Here is a 19,939-nt window from a genome sequence, read left to right as displayed (position 1 = left end):
CATTCTTCTCCTCCCCTCTCTCACTTCTGTCCCCTTCTCCCCCCTCACCCTTCTCCTCCTCACCCTTCTCCCCCCCTCTCTCACTTCTGCCCCTCCTCCCCTCACCCTTCTCCCCCCCCTCACCCTTCTGTCCCCTTCTCCCCCCCCTCACCCTTCTGTCCCCTTCTCCCCCCTCACCCTTCTCCTCCTCCCCCCCCTCACCCTTCTCCTCCTCCCCCCCTCACCCTTCTCCTCCTCCCCCCTCACCCTTCTCCTCCTCCCCCCCTCACTTCTGTCCCCTTCTCCCCCCTCACCCTTCTCCTCCTCCCCCCCCTCACCCTTCTCCCCCCCTCACCCTTCTCCTCCTCCCCCCTCACCCTTCTCTCCCCCCTCTCTCACTTCTGTCCCCTTCTCCCCCCTCACCCTTCTCCTCCTCCCCCTCCATTTCTTGCTTCCCTCCCTTCGGCATCTCGTTGTCGTCCCGATGACGTCACAGCCCGGTCCCGCGCGCTCTCTGTCTCTCCGTCACGTGGCGGCACAGAAACAGCAGCCACTTTCCCCCAAGCTGCAGCCGGCGAGGAGACCTCTCAAGAAGCCACGCCCTCCCGCCTGTCAAGCCGGCCAATCACAAACTGACTTACCGAGCGCCTTCAGGGTGTCCTTATAAGAAAGAACGATTTTAATTGGTGGAGCCGTGGATGACGCGTTAGCCTTTGGAAAGCACGGTGCTCTCTGATTGGCCCCGGCTGCGCATTTGGGGGGAGGCTTGGAACGCACCGCTCGCCTCTCATTGGTCGGTGGAATCGAGCGCCGAGGCTTGAGACGCGTCCTGAGCTCCCATTGGCCTGCTGCTTGGAGGCTTGACACGCTTCCTGAGCTCCCATTGGCCTGCTGCTGGAGGCTTGACACGCTTCCTGAGCTCCCATTGGCCTGCTGCTGGGAGGCTTGACACGCTTCCTGAGCTCCCATTGGCCTGCTGCTTGGAGGCTTGAAACGCAGCCCTCCGTTTTCCCCATTGGTCAAGCCAAGGACGCAGCCTCGGCGTTGAGACACAGCGTTGTTGCCAATGGGCCGTTGCTTCTGCGGGCACGAGGCTTGGAACGGAGCGTCACTGCCCTCCGCTTCCGCATTGTGTCCCGCCCCCCTGCTCTCTTCCTACTGGTCAGATTTCAAACCAGCAACGAGGCTTGACATAGACGCTCCCTGCTGATTGGCCAGGTTTACTGCGAAGCCGAGGCGTGAAACGCACAGGGGCCAGTAACATTGACAGTGCTGTGGATGTTTGCATGCGACCTCCTGCCATCCCCATTATTTCAATTGCTTGGGCAATTTGTGCCCCCTATAGGAGATAGTCGAAAAGGCAGGCCGTGTTAGAGGGGGTTTAGGGCTGCCTGGGGGCAATTAGGAGCACTCCATGGAAGCAGAGCCTGGGTAATTATAGGGTACAGTCTGGGGCAATTGTTGGAGGTGCTGGGACAATAGGGCAAGTATTAGATGAGGCAGCTGAGGTAGATTTTGGGGCAAGAGGGCGTTTGAGGGGCACCTGAGGCAGTAGGGTAGATTTCAGGGGGCAATTGGTAGAGTTGAGGTAATCAGTGGCAGTGCTGGGGCAATAGGTAAATCTTAGAGGGGGTAATAGTGTGGGAAGGGCGGCTCAGTTGTGTAGATAGGAGGGTGAGAGTAGCTGTCGGTCACTGCAGTAGGCCTGGGGGTATTAGCTCTTGCCCTAGGGGTTCACCATGCCACGCAAGAAGCCTTTCAGTAGCCAGCAGAAGAAGAAGCAGCTACAAGAGAAGAGGGAGAGAAAGAGGGGTAAGTGTGTGTGTATGTATATATGTATGTATGTGTGCAGCCTGCCTTGTGCATGCTAATATGCAGCTCTTGACCACATGTCCTTCTGCCTCTTTCCAGGGCTTCCCGAGGGGGCCAGGGCTGAGTCAAACAGCCGTAGCCAGAGCAGGGAGCGTGGAGAGAATACAGATACGTCAGACAGTGAGAGCATCAGACCCTTGCTGAGACGTGTCAATCAGCAGCCCCAAATACACTTGCCGGGGGAGAAAGGATATGACCCAAACAGGTGTGTATATATATTTAAGTCTTGCTCCAGCGCACATGTATTGATTAATGGCATAAATACTCGAGGGTCTCAGAATGAGATTGTAGTGGTTTATTTGCTTGTAGTCGATGTGTCGGTGCTGCCCAGGACCTTTGTCAAGACAGCAGTGCAAGTAACATCCAAAGTGCTGACATAAATACTGCCACACAGGCGCCAAATTTTAAGACGTGCGCGCAAATGTGTGCCCCGTGCTAGGTATCCTGGCAACCCCAAGGTAAACAGGAAATGGAAATCCTTAATTATCTTCTGTGAACAAACTTTAGTGTATACATTAAAAAAAAAAAAAGAACCAAGAAGTGAGACTATGTCAGGATGGTATGTTGCTAAGTTTTAAATATACTAGGATGAATTGAAGCATGTCATGATAGCACTCTATCCCTGGCTGGTGGATTATAAAGTAATTAAAATATATTTGAAGATCAAACCGATGAATGTAAAAAATTGGGTGTTAAAAATACCACAATTATTGTGCGACTAGTGATCGTAGGATGGGCGCTATATGAGTGTTCACGCTCAGACATGGATATTGTGATGAGCCATATATATCCATCATCACTTTAATTCCAATAGAGGTTGGAAAGGCCCTTGTTCGGGTAATGGTGGGGTAACATAGCCCCTAACCATTTTTATAACAGGATATAATGAACTGTCCTGAACCAAGACTTCATATACCAGTGGTTTATGTGGCTCACTGTTCAGTGTGCACTTATGTGAGTATAAACTCTAGGTAGTGGATAGTCTGTTCTTGTCTGTGGTGTCAGTACCAGTATATGAGCCACACATTCCTGGTATACCATATAGCCCCCATCAATTGGAAAGCTATGCACCAATATAGTTCGTATGGGTATAATGGTGTATACACCATGAGTGATCCAGCGGCTATATAAGTATAGAGAATGCAGCTTCACCGCAGTGATGTGCAGATGCCACATACTCTTGTTGTGTGCCATACGTATCGGAGCACTGATGAGTGGGTTTGATTGTCAAGAGTAGTAAGCTGCAGCTGTGCCGATCTCAATGTTGAATCAATGCAGCTGCCACATACATATGTGTGTATGAGCTTAAAATGACTGACATGGACCTGAAGGATCTCCAGTGTGTATCGGTGCATATGCCACATCCTTGTACCAATAGTTATTATGTTATTAAGTAATGAATGCCGCAAGTGGACTAGCCACAGCAGTCAGCTGTAGCCCACGTGTGTCCCTGTTATGGCCACATTCAAACAACACAGAACCCCAGCAAGCTCATTTTAGGAATCCCTGAGCCCCCACAAAATATATACAGTATGTATATGTGTCAAAAAGGAGAGCTATTGAGCGTGGCATACAGTATGTATACAAGAGACGACAGAGAAGCCCAATGCTACATCCAACATGACAAAAATACACAGTAAAATACTTATATATTCTCTTGCAAAAAGGGTAATTTAGTTTAACAATTTGGCCAAAGCGTTGTAAGCTTGCGAGCCACGACAAGGCAGACCCAGTTTGCAGGTCCTAACACTACCAGATAAAATACTAATATATACCTCTATTAGGATTAAAATTCTCATTTACCTCTATTAGGAGGGAGAAAGACCAACATTGGATCTATATCCAGCAGAATGAAAAAGACTTGCTGACTTGGGGAGGGGCTTAAACCCTGTGAAGGAGGGTAATAAATCATATAAGCTGTAGCAGGGACACCTGCCTAGTATCTTTTTTATGTACGTGAAGCAGAGAGAGACATGGGCTGAAGGTGGTGATATATATTTATATGTACGTGGAGAAGAGAGGCTGTAACCGCAGTACCTGGGAGATCATTGGGGAGACCTCATCCAGCAGTGGGGAGACATGAGCTGAAGGTGGTGATATATATTTATATGTACGTGGGGAAGAGAGGCTGTAACCGCAGTACCTGGGAGATCATTGGGGAGGCCTCATCCAGCAGTGGGGAGACACGGGCTGAAGGTGGGATATATATTTATATGTACGTGGGGAAGAGAGGCTGTAACCGCAGTACCTGGGAGATCATTGGGGAGGCCTCATCCAGCAGTGGGGAGACACGGGCTGAAGGTGGGATATATATTTATATGTACGTGGAGAAGAGAGGCTGTAACCGCAGTACCTGGGAGATCATTGGGGAGGCCTCATCCAGCAGTGGGGAGACACGGGCTGAAGGTGGTGATATATATTTATATGTACGTGGAGAAGAGAGGCTGTAACCGCAGTACCTGGGGGATCATTGGGGAGGCCTCATCCAGCAGTGGGGAGACACGGGCTGAAGGTGGGATATATATTTATATGTACGTGGAGAAGAGAGTCTGTAACCGCAGTACCTGGGAGATCATTGGGAGGCCTCATCCAGCAGTGGGGAGACACGGGCTGAAGATGGCGATATATATTAATATGTACGTGGAGAAGAGAGGCTGTAACCACAGTACCTGGGAGATCATTGGGGAGACTTCATCCAGCAGTGGGGAGACACGGGCTAAAGGTGGTGATATATATTTATATGTACGTGGAGAAGAGAGGCTGTAACCGCATTACCTGGGAGATCATTGGGGAGACTTCATCCAGCAGTGGGGAGACACGGGCTGAAGGTGGTGATATATATTTATATGTACGTGGAGAAGAGAGGCTGTAACCGCATTACCTGGGAGATCATTGGGGAGACTTCATCCAGCAGTGGGGAGACACGGGCTGAAGGTGGGATATATATTTATATGTACGTGGGGAAGAGAGGCTGTAACCGCAGTACCTGGGAGATCATTGGGGAGGCTTCATCCAGCAGTGGGGAGACACGGGCTGAAGGTGGTGATATATATTTATATGTACGTGGGGAAGAAAGGCTGTAACCGCAGTACCTGGGAGATCATTGGGGAGGCCTCATCCAGCAGTGGGGAGACACGGGCTGAAGGTGGGATATATATTTATATGTACGTGGGCAAGAGAGGCTGTAACCGCAGTACCTGGGAGATCATTGGGGAGGCTTCATCCAGCAGTGGGGAGACACGGGCTGAAGGTGGTGATATATATTTATATGTACGTGGAGAAGAGAGGCTGGGACCACAGTACCTGGGAGATCATTGGGGAGGCCTCATCCAGCAGTGGGGAGACACGGGCTGAAGGTGATTTATGATATTGATTTGTATTTTGGCATGCCTCAATTCATCCTACTGATACTAGTATATTTAAAACTTTGCACCATCCCTCCCAGACATAGCCTCGCTCCCTCCGGGGTTGTTTTTTTTATGCATACACCACTGTTTGTTCACAGAAGATAATTTAGGATTTCCAGTCCCCATTTATCTAGGGGTTTGCCAGCGTATAAGAAATATATATTCTGGGTGGTGACACATTGCTGCCATCACATCGATGGGCAACGTGGTATGCCTGCCATGTCCTGCCGATTCTCTGGGAAGAGCCGGAGAACTCATGCCACAGGATCCTGCACGGTAAGTGGGCCACGCCCAAGCCGAGGCAACGTGCCATTCAGAGATAAGCCGGGGGAGATAAGTGCACGGCCCCGTCATCAACCCCTACTCGTCTGCGTTCATCAGAACAGAAGCATAACCACGTACGTGGGGTTACAATCTCGTGGCCAACAGCGACATCTACAGGACTTTGTTAGCTTTGCCGACGCTGCAAGGAATATCGCTGACATCGCAAACAGCGACCTGATTGGCTGGGATTAAGGGCGTGGGGTGGCCAGGACAGTATAATGACTGTAGTTTGAAGTCTATTGTGTAGGTTCCTCCAGGAAAAATCCCTTTGAAGATCTTGTCCGGGTTCACACAACGGACCAGGCCATATTGTATACGGAGCCTGTTAACGTGAAGTTACGTCAGGAACCGTCTCCATGTCAGAGTTAGCCGTCTGTCACCGGGGCTCACAGCTGCGCGCCCTTCTTTGCGTTTGGCACCTACACAGGGGGGGTTTAACTCGGCAGTTTGGATGTTTCTTGCACTGCTGCCTTGACACAGGTCCTGGGCAGGACCGACACACCGACCTCAACCAAATAAAGCCCTATAATCTCATTCAGAGACACGTGGGTGCCTGGGAAATTCTTTGTGTGTATGTGTGTTACCCAGAATCCCTGGCTGCAGTGTATGCTAAGGGATAATGGTGGAAGGCAGGATTGCAAATGGGGTGTGCATTCTCTCACCTGCTGTCTCTGTAAGTCTCCCGACATAGCGCTTAGATTGCAAGCTCTACGGGGCAGGGATTTCCTTTCCTATTGTCTGATTTAGTGTTTGTAGCTCTTGTGTTATAATTCCCTGTACTGTCTCTCATTTCTAAAGCGATGAGTACACTGTGGGGGCTGTATAAATACAGCTATACATACATGTGCTCATTTGCATGTCATTACCCAGGATTCCTGGCTGCAGTGGAAGCATTGTATGTTAAGAGATAATGGGGAAGGGCAGGGCTACGGTACAGACCTGTCTGAGACATGTAAAGGTGACACCCTGCGGTCACTGTGTGTATTACAGGAGGTATATCCCTATGGGTACGGCACGGTGACGGTGACACCCTGCGGTCACTGTGTGTATTACAGGAGGTATATCCCTATGGGTACGGCACAGTGACGGTGACACCCTGCGGTCACTGGGTGTATTACAGGAGGTATATCCCTATGGGTACGGCACAGTGACACCCTGCGGTCACTGTGTGTATTACAGGAGGTATATCCCTATCGGTACAGCACGGTGACGGTGACACCCTGCGGTCACTGTGTGTATTACAGGAGGTATATCCCTATGGGTACGGCCCAGTGACGGTGACACCCTGCGGTCACTGTGTGTATTACAGGAGGTATATCCCTATGGGTACGGCACAGTGACACCCTGCGGTCACTGTGGGTATTACAGGAGGTATATCCCTATGGGTACGGCACAGTGACGGTGACACCCTGTGGTCACTGTGTGTATTACAGGAGGTATATCCCTATGGGTACGGCACAGTGACGGTGACACCCTGTGGTCACTGTGTGTATTACAGGAGGTATATCCCTATGGGTACGGCACAGTGACGGTGACACCCTGCGGTCACTGTGTGTATTACAGGAGGTATATCCCTATGGGTACGGCACAGTGACACCCTGCGGTCACTGTGGGTATTACAGGAGGTATATCCCTATGGGTACGGCACAGTGACGGTGACACCCTGCGGTCACTGTGCGTATTACAGGAGGTATAACCCTATGGGTACGGCACGGTGACGGTGACACCCTGCGGTCACTGTGTGTATTACAGGAGGTATATCCCTATGGGTACGGCACGGTGACACCCTGTGGTCACTGTGTGTATTACAGGAGGTATATCCCTATGGGTACGGCACAGTGACGGTGACACCCTGCGGTCACTGTGTGTATTACAGGAGGTATATCCCGATGGGTACGGCACAGTGACGGTGACACCCTGCGGTCACTGTGTGTATTACAGGAGGTATATCCCTATGGGTACGGCACAGTGACGGTGACACCCTGCGGTCACTGTGTGTATTACAGGAGGTATATCCCTATGGGTACGGCACAGTGACACCCTGCGGTCACTGTGGGTATTACAGGAGGTATATCCCTATGGGTACGGCACAGTGACGGTGACACCCTGCGGTCACTGTGCGTATTACAGGAGGTATAACCCTATGGGTACGGCACGGTGACGGTGACACCCTGCGGTCACTGTGTGTATTACAGGAGGTATATCCCTATGGGTACGGCACGGTGACACCCTGTGGTCACTGTGTGTATTACAGGAGGTATATCCCTATGGGTACGGCACAGTGACACCCTGCGGTCACTGTGTGTATTACAGGAGGTATACCCCTATGGGTACGGCCCAGTGACGGTGACACCCTGCGGTCACTGTGTGTATTACAGGAGGTATATCCCTATGGGTACGGCACAGTGACACCCTGCGGTCACTGTGTGTATTACAGGAGGTATATCCCTATGGGTACGGCACAGTGACGGTGACACCCTGCGGTCACTGTGTGTATTACAGGAGGTATATCCCTATGGGTACGGCACAGTGACACCCTGCGGTCACTGTGTGTATTACAGGAGGTATATCCCTATGGGTACGGCACGGTGACGGTGACACCCTGTGGTCACTGTGTATTACAGGAGGTATATCCCTATGGGTACGGCACAGTGACTGTGACACCCTGCGGTCACTGTGTGTATTACAGGAGGTATATCCCTATGGGTACGGCACAGTGACGGTGACACCCTGCGGTCACTGTGCGTATTACAGGAGGTATATCCCTATGGGTACGGCACAGTGACGGTGACACCCTGCGGTCACTGTGTGTATTACAGGAGGTATATCCCTATGGGTACGGCACGGTGACACCCTGCGGTCACTGTGTGTATTACAGGAGGTATATCCCTATGGGTACGGCACAGTGACGGTGACACCCTGCGGTCACTGTGTGTATTACAGGAGGTATATCCCTATGGGTACGGCACAGTGACGGTGACACCCTGCGGCCACTGTGTGTATTACAGGAGGTATATCCCTATGGGTACGGCACGGTGACACCCTGTGGTCACTATGTGTATTACAGGAGGTATATCCCTATGGGTACGGCACAGTGACGGTGACACCCTGCGGTCACTGTGTGTATTACAGGAGGTATATCCCTATGGGTACGGCACAATGACACCCTGCGGTCACTGTGTGTATTACAGGAGGTATATCCCTATGGGTACGGCACGGTGACACCCTGTGGTCACTGTGTGTATTACAGGAGGTATATCCCTATGGGTACGGCACAGTGACGGTGACACCCTGCGGTCACTGTGTGTATTACAGGAGTTATATCCCTATGGGTACGGCACGGTGACACCCTGCGGTCACTGTGTGTATTACAGGAGGTATATCCCTATGGGTACGGCACAATGACACCCTGCGGTCACTGTATGTATTACAGGAGGTATATCCCTATGGGTACGGCACAGTGACGGTGACACCCTGCGGTCACTGTGTGTATTACGGAGGTATATCCCTATGGGTACGGCACGGTGACACCCTGCGGTCACTGTGTGTATTACAGGAGGTATATCCCTATGTGTACGGCACGGTGACACCCTGCGGTCACTGTGTGTATTACAGGAGGTATATCCCTATGGGTACGGCACAGTGACGGTGACACCCTGTGGTCACTGTGTGTATTACAGGAGGTATATCCCTATGGGTACAGCACGGTGACACCCTGCGGTCACTGTGTGTATTACAGGAGTTATATCCCTATGGGTACGGCACGGTGACACCCTGCGGTCACTGTGTGTATTACAGGAGGTATATCCCTATGGGTACGGCACGGTGACACCCTGTGGTCACTGTGTGTATTACAGGAGGCATATCCCTATGGGTACGGCACAGTGACGGTGACACCCTGCGGTCACTGTGTGTATTACAGGAGGTATATCCCTATGGGTACGGCACAGTGACACCCTGCGGTCACTGTGTGTATTACAGGAGGTATATCCCTATGGGTACGGCACAGTGACTGTGACACCCTGTGGTCACTGTGTGTATTACAGGAGGTATATCCCTATGGGTACGGCACAGTGACGGTGACACCCTGCGGTCACTGTGCGTATTACAGGAGGTATATCCCTATGGGTACGGCACAGTGACGGTGACACCCTGTGGTCACTGTGTGTATTACAGGAGGTATATCCCTATGGGTACGGCACAGTGACGGTGACACCCTGCGATCACTGTGTGTATTACAGGAGGTATATCCCTATGGGTACGGCACAGTGACAGTGACACCCTGCGGTCACTGTGCGTATTACAGGAGGTATATCCCTATGGGTACGGCACAGTGACTGTGACACCCTGCGGTCACTGTGTGTATTACAGGAGGTATATCCCTATGGGTACGGCACGGTGACACCCTGCGGTCACTGTGTGTATTACAGGAGGTATATCCCTATGGGTACGGCACAGTGACGGTGACACCTTGTGGTCACTGTGTGTATTACAGGAGGTATATCCCTATGGGTACGGCACAGTGACGGTGACACCCTGCGGTCACTGTGTGTATTACAGGAGGTATATGCCTATTGGTACGGCACAGTGACGGTGACACCCTGCGGTCACTGTGTGTATTACAGGAGGTATATCCCTATGGGTACGGCACAGTGACACCCTGTGGTCACTGTGTGTATTACAGGAGGTTTATCCCTATGGGTACGGCACAGTGACGGTGACACCCTGCGGTCACTGTGCGTATTACAGGAGGTATATCCCTATGGGTACGGCACAGTGACGGTGACACCCTGTGGTCACTGTGTGTATTACAGGAGGTATATCCCTATCGGTACGGCACAGTGACGGTGACACCCTGTGGTCACTGTGTGTATTACAGGAGATATCTCCCTATGGGTACGGCACGGTGACACCCTGCGGTCACTGTGTGTATTACAGGAGATATATCCCTATGGGTACGGCACAGTGACACCCTGTGGTCACTGTGTGTATTACAGGAGGTATATCCCTATGGGTACGGCACAGTGACGGTGACGCCCTGCGGTCACTGTGTGTATTACAGGAGGTATATCCCTATGGGTACGGCACAGTGACGGTGACACCCTGTGGTCACTGTGTGTATTACAGGAGGTATATCCCTATGGGTACGGCACAGTGACGGTGACACCCTGCGGTCACTGTGTGTATTACAGGAGGTATATCCCTATGGGTACGGCACAGTGACACCCTGTGGTCACTGTGTGTATTACAGGATGTTTATCCCTATGGGTACGGCACAGTGACACCCTGTGGTCACTGTGTGTATTACAGGAGGTATATCCCTATGGGTACGGCACAGTGACGGTGACACCCTGTGGTCACTGTGTGTATTACAGGAGGTATATCCCTATGGGTACGGCACAGTGACACCCTGCGGTCACTGTGTGTATTACAGGAGGTATATCCCTATGGGTACGGCACAGTGACGGTGACACCCTGTGGTCACTGTGTGTATTACAGGAGGTATATCCCTATGGGTACGGCACAGTGACAGTGACACCCTGCGGTCACTGTGTGTATTACAGGAGGTATATCCCTATGGGTACGGCACGGTGACACCCTGCGGTCACTGTGTGTATTACAGGAGGTATATCCCTATGGGTACGGCACGGTGACGGTGACACCCTGTGGTCACTGTGTGTATTACAGGAGGTATATCCCTATGGGTACGGCACAGTGACGGTGACGCCCTGTGGTCACTGTGCGTATTACAGGAGGTATATCCCTATGGGTACGGCACAGTGACGGTGACGCCCTGCGGTCACTGTGCGTATTACAGGAGGTATATCCCTATGGGTACGGCACAGTGACGGTGACACCTTGTGGTCACTGTGTGTATTACAGGAGGTATATCCCTATGGGTACGGCACAGTGACGGTGACACCCTGTGGTCACTGTGTGTATTACAGGAGGTATATCCCTATGGGTACGGCACGGTGACACCCTGCGGTCACTGTGTGTATTACAGGAGATATATCCCTATGGGTACGGCACAGTGACGGTGACGCCCTGCGGTCACTGTGTGTATTACAGGAGGTATATCCCTATGGGTACGGCACAGTGACGGTGACACCCTGCGGTCACTGTGTGTATTACAGGAGGTATATCCCTATGGGTACGGCACGGTGACACCCTGCGGTCACTGTGTGTATTACAGGAGGTATATCCCTATGGGTACGGCACAGTGACACCCTGTGGTCACTGTGTGTATTACAGGAGGTATATCCCTATGGGTACGGCACGGTGACGGTGACACCCTGCGGTCACTGTGTGTATTACAGGAGGTATATCCCTATGGGTACGGCACAGTGACGGTGACACCCTGCGGTCACTGTGTGTATTACAGGAGGTATATCCCTATGGGTACGGCACAGTGACACCCTGTGGTCACTGTGTGTATTACAGGATGTTTATCCCTATGGGTACGGCACAGTGACACCCTGTGGTCACTGTGTGTATTACAGGAGGTATATCCCTATGGGTACGGCACAGTGACGGTGACACCCTGTGGTCACTGTGTGTATTACAGGAGGTATATCCCTATGGGTACGGCACGGTGACACCCTGTGGTCACTGTGTGTATTACAGGAGGTATATCCCTATGGGTACGGCACAGTGACACCCTGTGGTCACTGTGTGTATTACAGGAGGTATATCCCTATGGGTACGGCACAGTGACGGTGACACCCTGCGGTCACTGTGTGTATTACAGGAGGTATATCCCTATGGGTACGGCACAGTGACGGTGACACCCTGCGGTCACTGTGTGTATTACAGGAGGTATATCCCTATGGGTACGGCACAGTGACGGTGACACCCTTTGGTCACTGTGTGTATTACAGGAGGTATATCCCTATGGGTATGGCACAGTGACGGTGACACCCTGCGGTCACTGTGCGTATTACAGGAGGTATATCCCTATGGGTACGGCACAGTGACGGTGACACCCTGCGGTGACTGTGTGTATTACAGGAGGTATATCCCTATGGGTACGGCACAGTGACGGTGACACCCTGCGGTCACTGAGTGTATTACAGGAGTTATATCCCTATGGGTACGGCACGGTGACACCCTGCGGTCACTGTGTGTATTACAGGAGGTATATCCCTATGGGTACGGCACGGTGACACCCTGCGGTCACTGTGTGTATTACAGGAGGTATATCCCTATGGGTACGGTAGAGTGACGGTGACACCTTGTGGGCACTGTGTGTATTACAGGAGGTATATCCCTATGGGTACGGCACGGTGACGGTGACACCCTGCGGTCACTGTGTGTATTACTGGAGGTATATTCCTGTGGATACTGCACAGTGACGGTGACACCCTGCGGTCACTGTGTGTATTACTGGAGGTATATTCCTGTGGATACGGCACAGTGACGGTGACACCCTGTGGACACTGTGTGTATTACAGGTATCGATTTCACGTCGACAAGGAAACCAAAGATGAGATTGAGCAAAGGAAGAAGATCGCTCAAGAGAAAATTCTGGAGCCCCTTCCGGAGACTGAGCTAGAAGTTGATATTGATCAGATCTACCGACCAGGATCAGGTAATCTAGAGCTGCCTCTGTTTGACCATTGGCCAGTCCTCATCTAGAGTCCTGTCTCTAGTTCTTGAGGACACATCTCTAGAAGGACCTAGGAAGCTGTGAATATCACATTAAATAGCATTGATACGTTCTCCAGAGTCTTCTGGCCACGTCTCTAGAAGGAGATTCGATCATTTGTTAGACCTCATCTAGGGTCCTGAGCCCTTTTCTGGAGATCACATCTCTAGAAGGAGAGATTTTACTAAGGCGGGGCAACCACGCTACAGATCTGAAGCTGTCTAGATGAGGTCTGTTTTGGAGGCCATAGCTACAGAAGGACTCAGATCATTGGACAGGCCTTTTCTGGAGCCCTTTCTCAAATTCTGGAGCGCATATTTCTAGAAGTACACAGGTAGGTAGTGATACCATTTTACATACAAGTCTTTTGTCCCGTTCTTAAGGGCCAAATATCTAGAAAGACATAGATCAGTGGTCACACCTTATCTAGAGTCCTGTTCTGGAGATGACATGAGCTTCTCATGTCCTTCTAGAGATGTGTTCTCTAGTATTACGAAGAAGTCTTATCAGTGATCTGTATAATGGTATCACTACCTTTTTTGTATGTCCTTCTGAAAAGTTATTAGGCGGACCTCATCCAGGTCACATCTCTAGAAGGACACATGATGGTGGTTGACAACAGATCATTGATGAGCACTTATATCTAGAGTCTTCTCTCCTGCTCGGTAGCCCACATGTCCAGAAGGACCCAGATAATTGGTCCAGATTTATTGTAGTGTCCTGATACCTTTTCTGGAGATCACGTCTCTAAAAGGACATCCAATAGGACGACACTGATGCCACCATTCAGGTTCATACCTCATCTAGAGACCTGTGGCAAGTCCTACAGTTCAAATCTTCCACCCCTTGTGGTATTAATAAAGGATAGGATGGAGACGGGGATATGTTTAGGGTATCTTCTAGGAATTGTTAGAGTTTATATAGGGATTTTATATGATTTAATACAAGATCTGGTAGGACCTCCATAGGACATCAGGTAGGACACCTGGAAGTCATAAGACGTCTTCTAGGATTTTAATAGAGGATATCCAAGGAAGTAAAAGGATTTCTCCCGTGATTTTACCTCCCACAGTGCTGGACTTCCCCAAGCGCCCGACCTGGAGTTACGAGATGAGCCGCGAGCAGGTGCAGTCCAGGGAGGAGAAGGCCTTCCGGGAGTATCTCCAGAAGCTGTATGAAAAGCACAGCCCCCGGGAGCTCAGCTACTTCGATCACAACCTGGAGGTAAAACGAAGACCAGCGGCTAACCCCAACTCGTGGGAACCCACGCTCCCACCCACAGGAAGGCTCTGACCTACCCGCTAGTGGGAGGTCCCATCCATCTACTGAAAGCCACACGCACCGATATGCAGAAGTCTCTCCCCTTCTCCGTGGATCTGCTTCTTAATATAGACACGCCCATGTACTGGGGAAGCCACGCCTCCCCCTTTAAGCCACGCCTGTCATGCGTGCCACCCTTCGTGGTCCTTCCCACTTCTTTGAGTGTCCTCGGGATCGAGCCTCTGAGCCACGCCTTCTTTAGATGTGATTATACTGCATATTAACTACTTATCGCTCTCCTCCTTTACCCCCTCCACCCCCTATGTTCCCCCTCCTCCCCATTGTCTTGCTCTTTCTTCCCTCCCTCCCCATTCTCTTGCTCTTCCCTCCCTCCCCCATTGTCTTGCTCGCTCTTCCCTCCCTCCCCATTGTCTTGCTCGCTCTTCCCTCCCTCCCCATTGTCTGGCTCGCTCTTCCCTCCCTCCCCATTGTCTGGCTCGCTCTTCCCTCCCTCCCCATTGTCTGGCTCGCTCTTCCCTCCCTCCCCATTGTCTGGCTCGCTCTTCCCTCCCTCCCCATTGTCTGGCTCGCTCTTCCCTCCCTCCCCATTGTCTGGCTCGCTCTTCCCTCCCTCCCCATTGTCTGGCTCGCTCTTCCCTCCCTCCCCATTGTCTGGCTCGCTCTTCCCTCCCTCCCCATTGTCTGGCTCGCTCTTCCTTCCCTCCCCCCCCCGTTGTCTGGCTCGCTCTTCCCTCCCCCCCCCCCCCGTTGTCTGGCTCGCTCTTCCCTCCCCCCGCCCCGTTGTCTGGCTCGCTCTTCCCTCCCCCCCCCCCCCTCCTTTCAGACATGGCGCCAACTGTGGCGAGTTGTAGAGATGTCGGACATTATCCTGCTTATAACAGACATCCGACACCCGGTAAGTGACGGTGACTCCCTGCGGTCACTGTGTGTTTATATAGTGATGCAGAGTATGTATAATATACGTGGGTGTATGTGTTATATAGTGACACTGTGGCGAAAATGGGGGTAATCAGCGCATTAATAAAGGCAGTGGGCTCAGCTGGTTACCCCTATTTCGCGTTGGGGATGAAGGGGTTAATTCTATATGCATGGCTGTCCCCATTTTGCAGGCTAATCTCTACCTGCAGTGAAGTGCCTTTCTGTTACTGTTTTAAAATGTACCGGCAGGATGCTATTTTTTTGTCTGCCTGCCTTTGTGAAGCAGTAGGAACAAATGTTATGCATACAGGAGCCCCCTGTTGGGATGAAAGACCCCAGATTCGTAAAGTGTCACTTAATCAGGATGTTTCTGAGTAGCAGATCCTGTTACTCCTCCTGGATATTTCACACCTCGGGACCCAAACTTCAGACATTGCGTCCCCAGAAATGAGTGGGCCCTTTTTACTTAGCAGTGCTACCAAGCTGCTCACTGAGCATGCTCAGAGTTACCTGAGCTGGCTGTAGGATTTGCCCCTGTGACATGGCAGGTTCTGATAGGATCAAGATAATTCGTTGCCAATGGGATGAGGCTAATGTAAACCCCACAGGCCCTTATCCTTAAAAAGGCCTGTACCCCTCATTCCTGTGTTGTTGCTGTAACCTGATTTCTTCAAGTGGATAAGACCTAAGTACAGCGGCTACGATTCCAGAACGCAAGGGGTTAAAAACATCGCAACGAGGAAACTTGCCCTGCTTCAGGATTTCGTTAGCCCTGGGTATCCAGCAAATCCCAGAGAACCAGAAAGGACTTTGCACATTCACAGAAGGATTGGACTGGCTATGTATTTGGCAATTTGCAAATGGACTACATTTTAAAGGACAATCTTCTGCTGCTTTGCACCTTTCTGGACATTATCCTCTGTTTCTCTACCCGTGAGTGTAATTATTAAGTTATTCTGCAGTTGTCGTGTGTTTGCCTATCAAGGGAATAAATCTCAGTTTATTTTGCTCAACCTGTTCTGCTCAATCAGGACCCACGAAATATAAATGTGTTATTAAGCGCGTCCCCGTGACAGGCGTTTAAAACTGGTGGCAGCTGGTGAGATACTGATTGAGCCTATATTGCAGTGTTCTGTAATATAGTGAGGACCTTGTAGATTGCAAGCTCCTCAGACAAGTGGCAACTTACACACACTTCCAAAGAAGAACGAGATAATTCACTGGTCTCTGGACCCATAACCCGGTGGCACCATGAGTCTGCGCTCAGGGAGGTTCCGTTCCTGGGACAGAGAGCAAGTCGTGGAGAGATGTGCGGGATATGGCTTAACGACAGACGGTCGTTCCAAGAGTCAGCTGGAGGAGGATTTAGAAGAATATGAGGGCAGAGCGACCCAATTAGCTGCACTTGCAGCGGATGGTACTCAGCCCGGAGTTGAGGCGGTCCCTCCAACTCTGGAGCTGCAAGGACAGGGGGAGAGTGATGCTGACCACCCGGTCGTGGGTGGCTTGGTGCCAGGGAGTGCGGAGGGGTTCGCGGCTGCGGCCGACGGACTGACGGCCACTGGACTCAGCGCACTGCTCGCCACCTGGGGAGAGGGAATCAGCTACGAGCAGCGGTTAAAGCTCCTCACGGTAGTACTTGGAAAAGGTTCCCAATCCCACCTTGTAAACGGGGAACAAGAGCTTTCCCGGCCAGATCACCACAGTTTTAGCAAGTTCGTTGATGGCACGGATGACCTGGACTCATTTCTAAATGATTTTGAGAATCAGTGCGGCCGGTTCCGAATACCAAGGAGGGACTGGGTGGTCAAACTACGACCACTATTATCCGGCAAAGCCAAAAGAACTGTGCAGGAGCTTCCCGGTGTGGATGCAGATGACTATGGGCATGTGAAGCGCAAGCTGCTGGTCCAGTATGCCCTGACACCTGAGGGGTATAGGAGCAAGTTCCGGACGGGGGATATAAAACCCGGGGAATCATTTGCGGACTATGCCAACAGAATGATCAGGCATGGAACCCAGTGGGTCACCGGGTATGGGGCTACCAAATACCATACCTTACTGGACCTGATGTTCCAGGAGCAGCTGATGCAGCGGTTTCCCCCCACTGTGCGGGCTTGGATCTATGACCGCAAGCCTAAGACCTGTGAGGACGCTGCCCGGATGGCCGACGAGTATGTGGCCAGCAGGATTGCTTTGGATGAGCCAGCAGTTCCCCAAGGAGGGGCCCGAGCAGCCCAGGGAACTAAAGCTACCCCTCAATGGACACTGAAAGCTGCAGCAGCAAGCAAAGCGCCAAAGGCTGCAGAATTCAAACATGAGAGGCGGTGTTTTACCTGCAACAAGGTCGGGCACCTTAGACCCGATTGTCCGGACCGGGACCGGTCCACAGGACCCCATCAGGGGCACCGCTCCCAAGCAGCAAAACCAGTTGCCCGTGTGCGACTGGCACCATTGGAGGGGACCAGCGCAGCCGTGACGCCAGCCGACAGAGGGATGACCACGGAGGCACCAACCCTTGCCAATCCAGGACCTGCAGTGGAGAGCGGAGGGCATCAGGTTGCACCAATCGGGTTGCAACGCAACGATGCCAGGCAGAAGCATCTGCGGAGGGTGACCATTGGAGACCGGCAAGCAGACGGGTTGCTGGACTCCGGTGCCACCGTGACTCTGGTGCGCCCTGATATGGTGCGGCCAGAGGATTTGCTCCCGGGCACCGGGATGCAAGTGACCATGCCAGACGGAGGACCGCGGTCACTCCAAGTTGCCCGGGTCTTTTTGGACTGGGGGGCGGGTCGTGGCATGAGGGAGGTGGGGGTATTGCCCGGATTGGATGCTGAGGTGCTCCTTGGCAATGATCTGGGGCACGTTACCTGTGTTTTTACTGCGGAGCTGACACCTGCTGCACCGGTTGCAGCGATTACTAGGAGCCAGGCAGCAAAGATCACAGCAGCAGCCCCTGTCCCCCTGCATTTGGGACCTACAGTTCCAGCAGTCTCTGAGGAGACCAGACAGGTAAGCCAGACTCAGTCCGCTTCTGAAACTGACTTACTGTACCCTGTACCTGTTCCCTGTCCCCCTGACTCAGGTATGACCGGGGGGTGGCCAGAATTAGGCACTCAGTTCAGGGAAGCGGTGCAATCTGATCCCACCTTGGAGGGCATGAGACTTCGGGCGTCCGAGTCTAAGCCAAGTGAGGGATCTGATTACTACTTGTGGCACCGCGGGCTTTTGTATAGAGAGCAGGGGGCTACAGGGTTAGATAAGGTTTGGACTGGCAAGCGACAGTTAGTGGTACCCACGGGGTATAGGCAACAGTTATTACAGGTTGCTCACTCCATCCCGCTTGCGGGGCATCAGGGGGTCACACGCACGAGAGCCCGGCTCTTGCAGCGTTACTACTGGCCGGGGGCCTCCAGTGAGGTGGCAGATTTCTGCCGCTCCTGTGACGCCTGCCAGCGAGTAGGTAAGGCGGGTGATCGTGTGAAGGCCCCCCTGAGACCGCTACCGGTGATAGGGGAACCCTTTCAGCGGGTAGCAATGGACCTGGTGGGGCCCCTTATGATTCCTAGCTGGACAGGGAAGCGCTACATCCTCACGGTGGTGGATTTTGCCACCCGGTACCCTGAGGCTGTAGCGCTGGCTACTATAGATGCTAAGGCAGTGGCTAAGGCTTTGCTCACCATTTTCACTAGGGTAGGTTTCCCTAGCGAGGTCCTAACCGATCAAGGGTCGCAATTCATGAGTGAATTGCTACAGTGTCTCTGGGATGCGTGCGGGGTGAAGCACCAGCGCACGACCCCTTACCACCCCCAAACCAACGGACTATGTGAGAGGTTTAACGGTACCCTGAAGCAGATGCTTAGGACATTTATAGAGGCAGAGGGGAAAGACTGGGAGATTCACCTGCAGCACTTGCTGTTTGCCTACCGAGAGGTACCGCAGGAATCTACAGGCTTTTCTCCCTTTGAGCTGCTATATGGTCGCAGGGTACGTGGACCTCTGGACCTCTTCCGTGAGGGATGGGAAGGGGAAGCTACCAATACTGATGCGTCTGTGCTTCAGTATGTGGTAGATCTTAGAGACCGGTTAGAGATGCTCATGGGGTTGGCACAGGACAACCTTAGGGCTGCTCAGACCAAGCAGAAGACTTGGTATGACCAGAATGCCCGTAGCAGAGAGTTCATCCCAGGACAGCAGGTACTTGTTCTCAAGCCCATTCGGGAGAACAAATTAATGGCTGCCTGGTCGGGACCGTATTCGGTACTGCGAAAGATGAACGAGTGCAACTATGTTGTACAGGTAGATGCTGAGACAGGGAGGACCAAAGTCTATCACATCAACATGCTGAAGGAGTACATAGCACCGAGTGTGGCGTCGGTGCTGGCCATTTGCAGCCCACCGATGGGGGATCCGGCGAGCAATGCTCTGCCTGATCTCCTGGGGGAGGCTAGGCAGGGAGGTACCCTAGAGCAGGTGGAAATCGGGGCTCAGCTGAGTGTCAGGCAGA

The 19,939-nt window shown here is 52.1% G+C and overlaps 1 protein-coding gene across 1 annotated transcript in view; it reads left to right on the top strand.

The window, feature by feature from the left end:
- Nucleotides 1–1,083: 1,083 nt before the first annotated feature.
- Nucleotides 1,084–19,939, top strand: part of GNL1 (G protein nucleolar 1 (putative)) — a gene marked incomplete at its 3' end in the record, with an annotated part of 38,618 nt that continues 19,762 nt past the window's right edge. Inside the window, exons 1-5 of the mRNA XM_075582459.1 lie at nucleotides 1,084–1,791; nucleotides 1,891–2,056; nucleotides 13,037–13,173; nucleotides 14,303–14,454; nucleotides 15,335–15,406. Coding sequence (XP_075438574.1) covers nucleotides 1,719–1,791; nucleotides 1,891–2,056; nucleotides 13,037–13,173; nucleotides 14,303–14,454; nucleotides 15,335–15,406 — 600 coding nt within the window. The remainder of the gene's footprint in view (nucleotides 1,792–1,890; nucleotides 2,057–13,036; nucleotides 13,174–14,302; nucleotides 14,455–15,334; nucleotides 15,407–19,939) is intronic.

This window comes from Ascaphus truei, unplaced genomic scaffold (genome assembly GCF_040206685.1).
Source record: "Ascaphus truei isolate aAscTru1 unplaced genomic scaffold, aAscTru1.hap1 HAP1_SCAFFOLD_2372, whole genome shotgun sequence".
Classification (NCBI taxonomy): Eukaryota; Metazoa; Chordata; class Amphibia; order Anura; family Ascaphidae; genus Ascaphus; species Ascaphus truei.
This window is presented reverse-complemented; position numbering and strand designations above follow the sequence as displayed.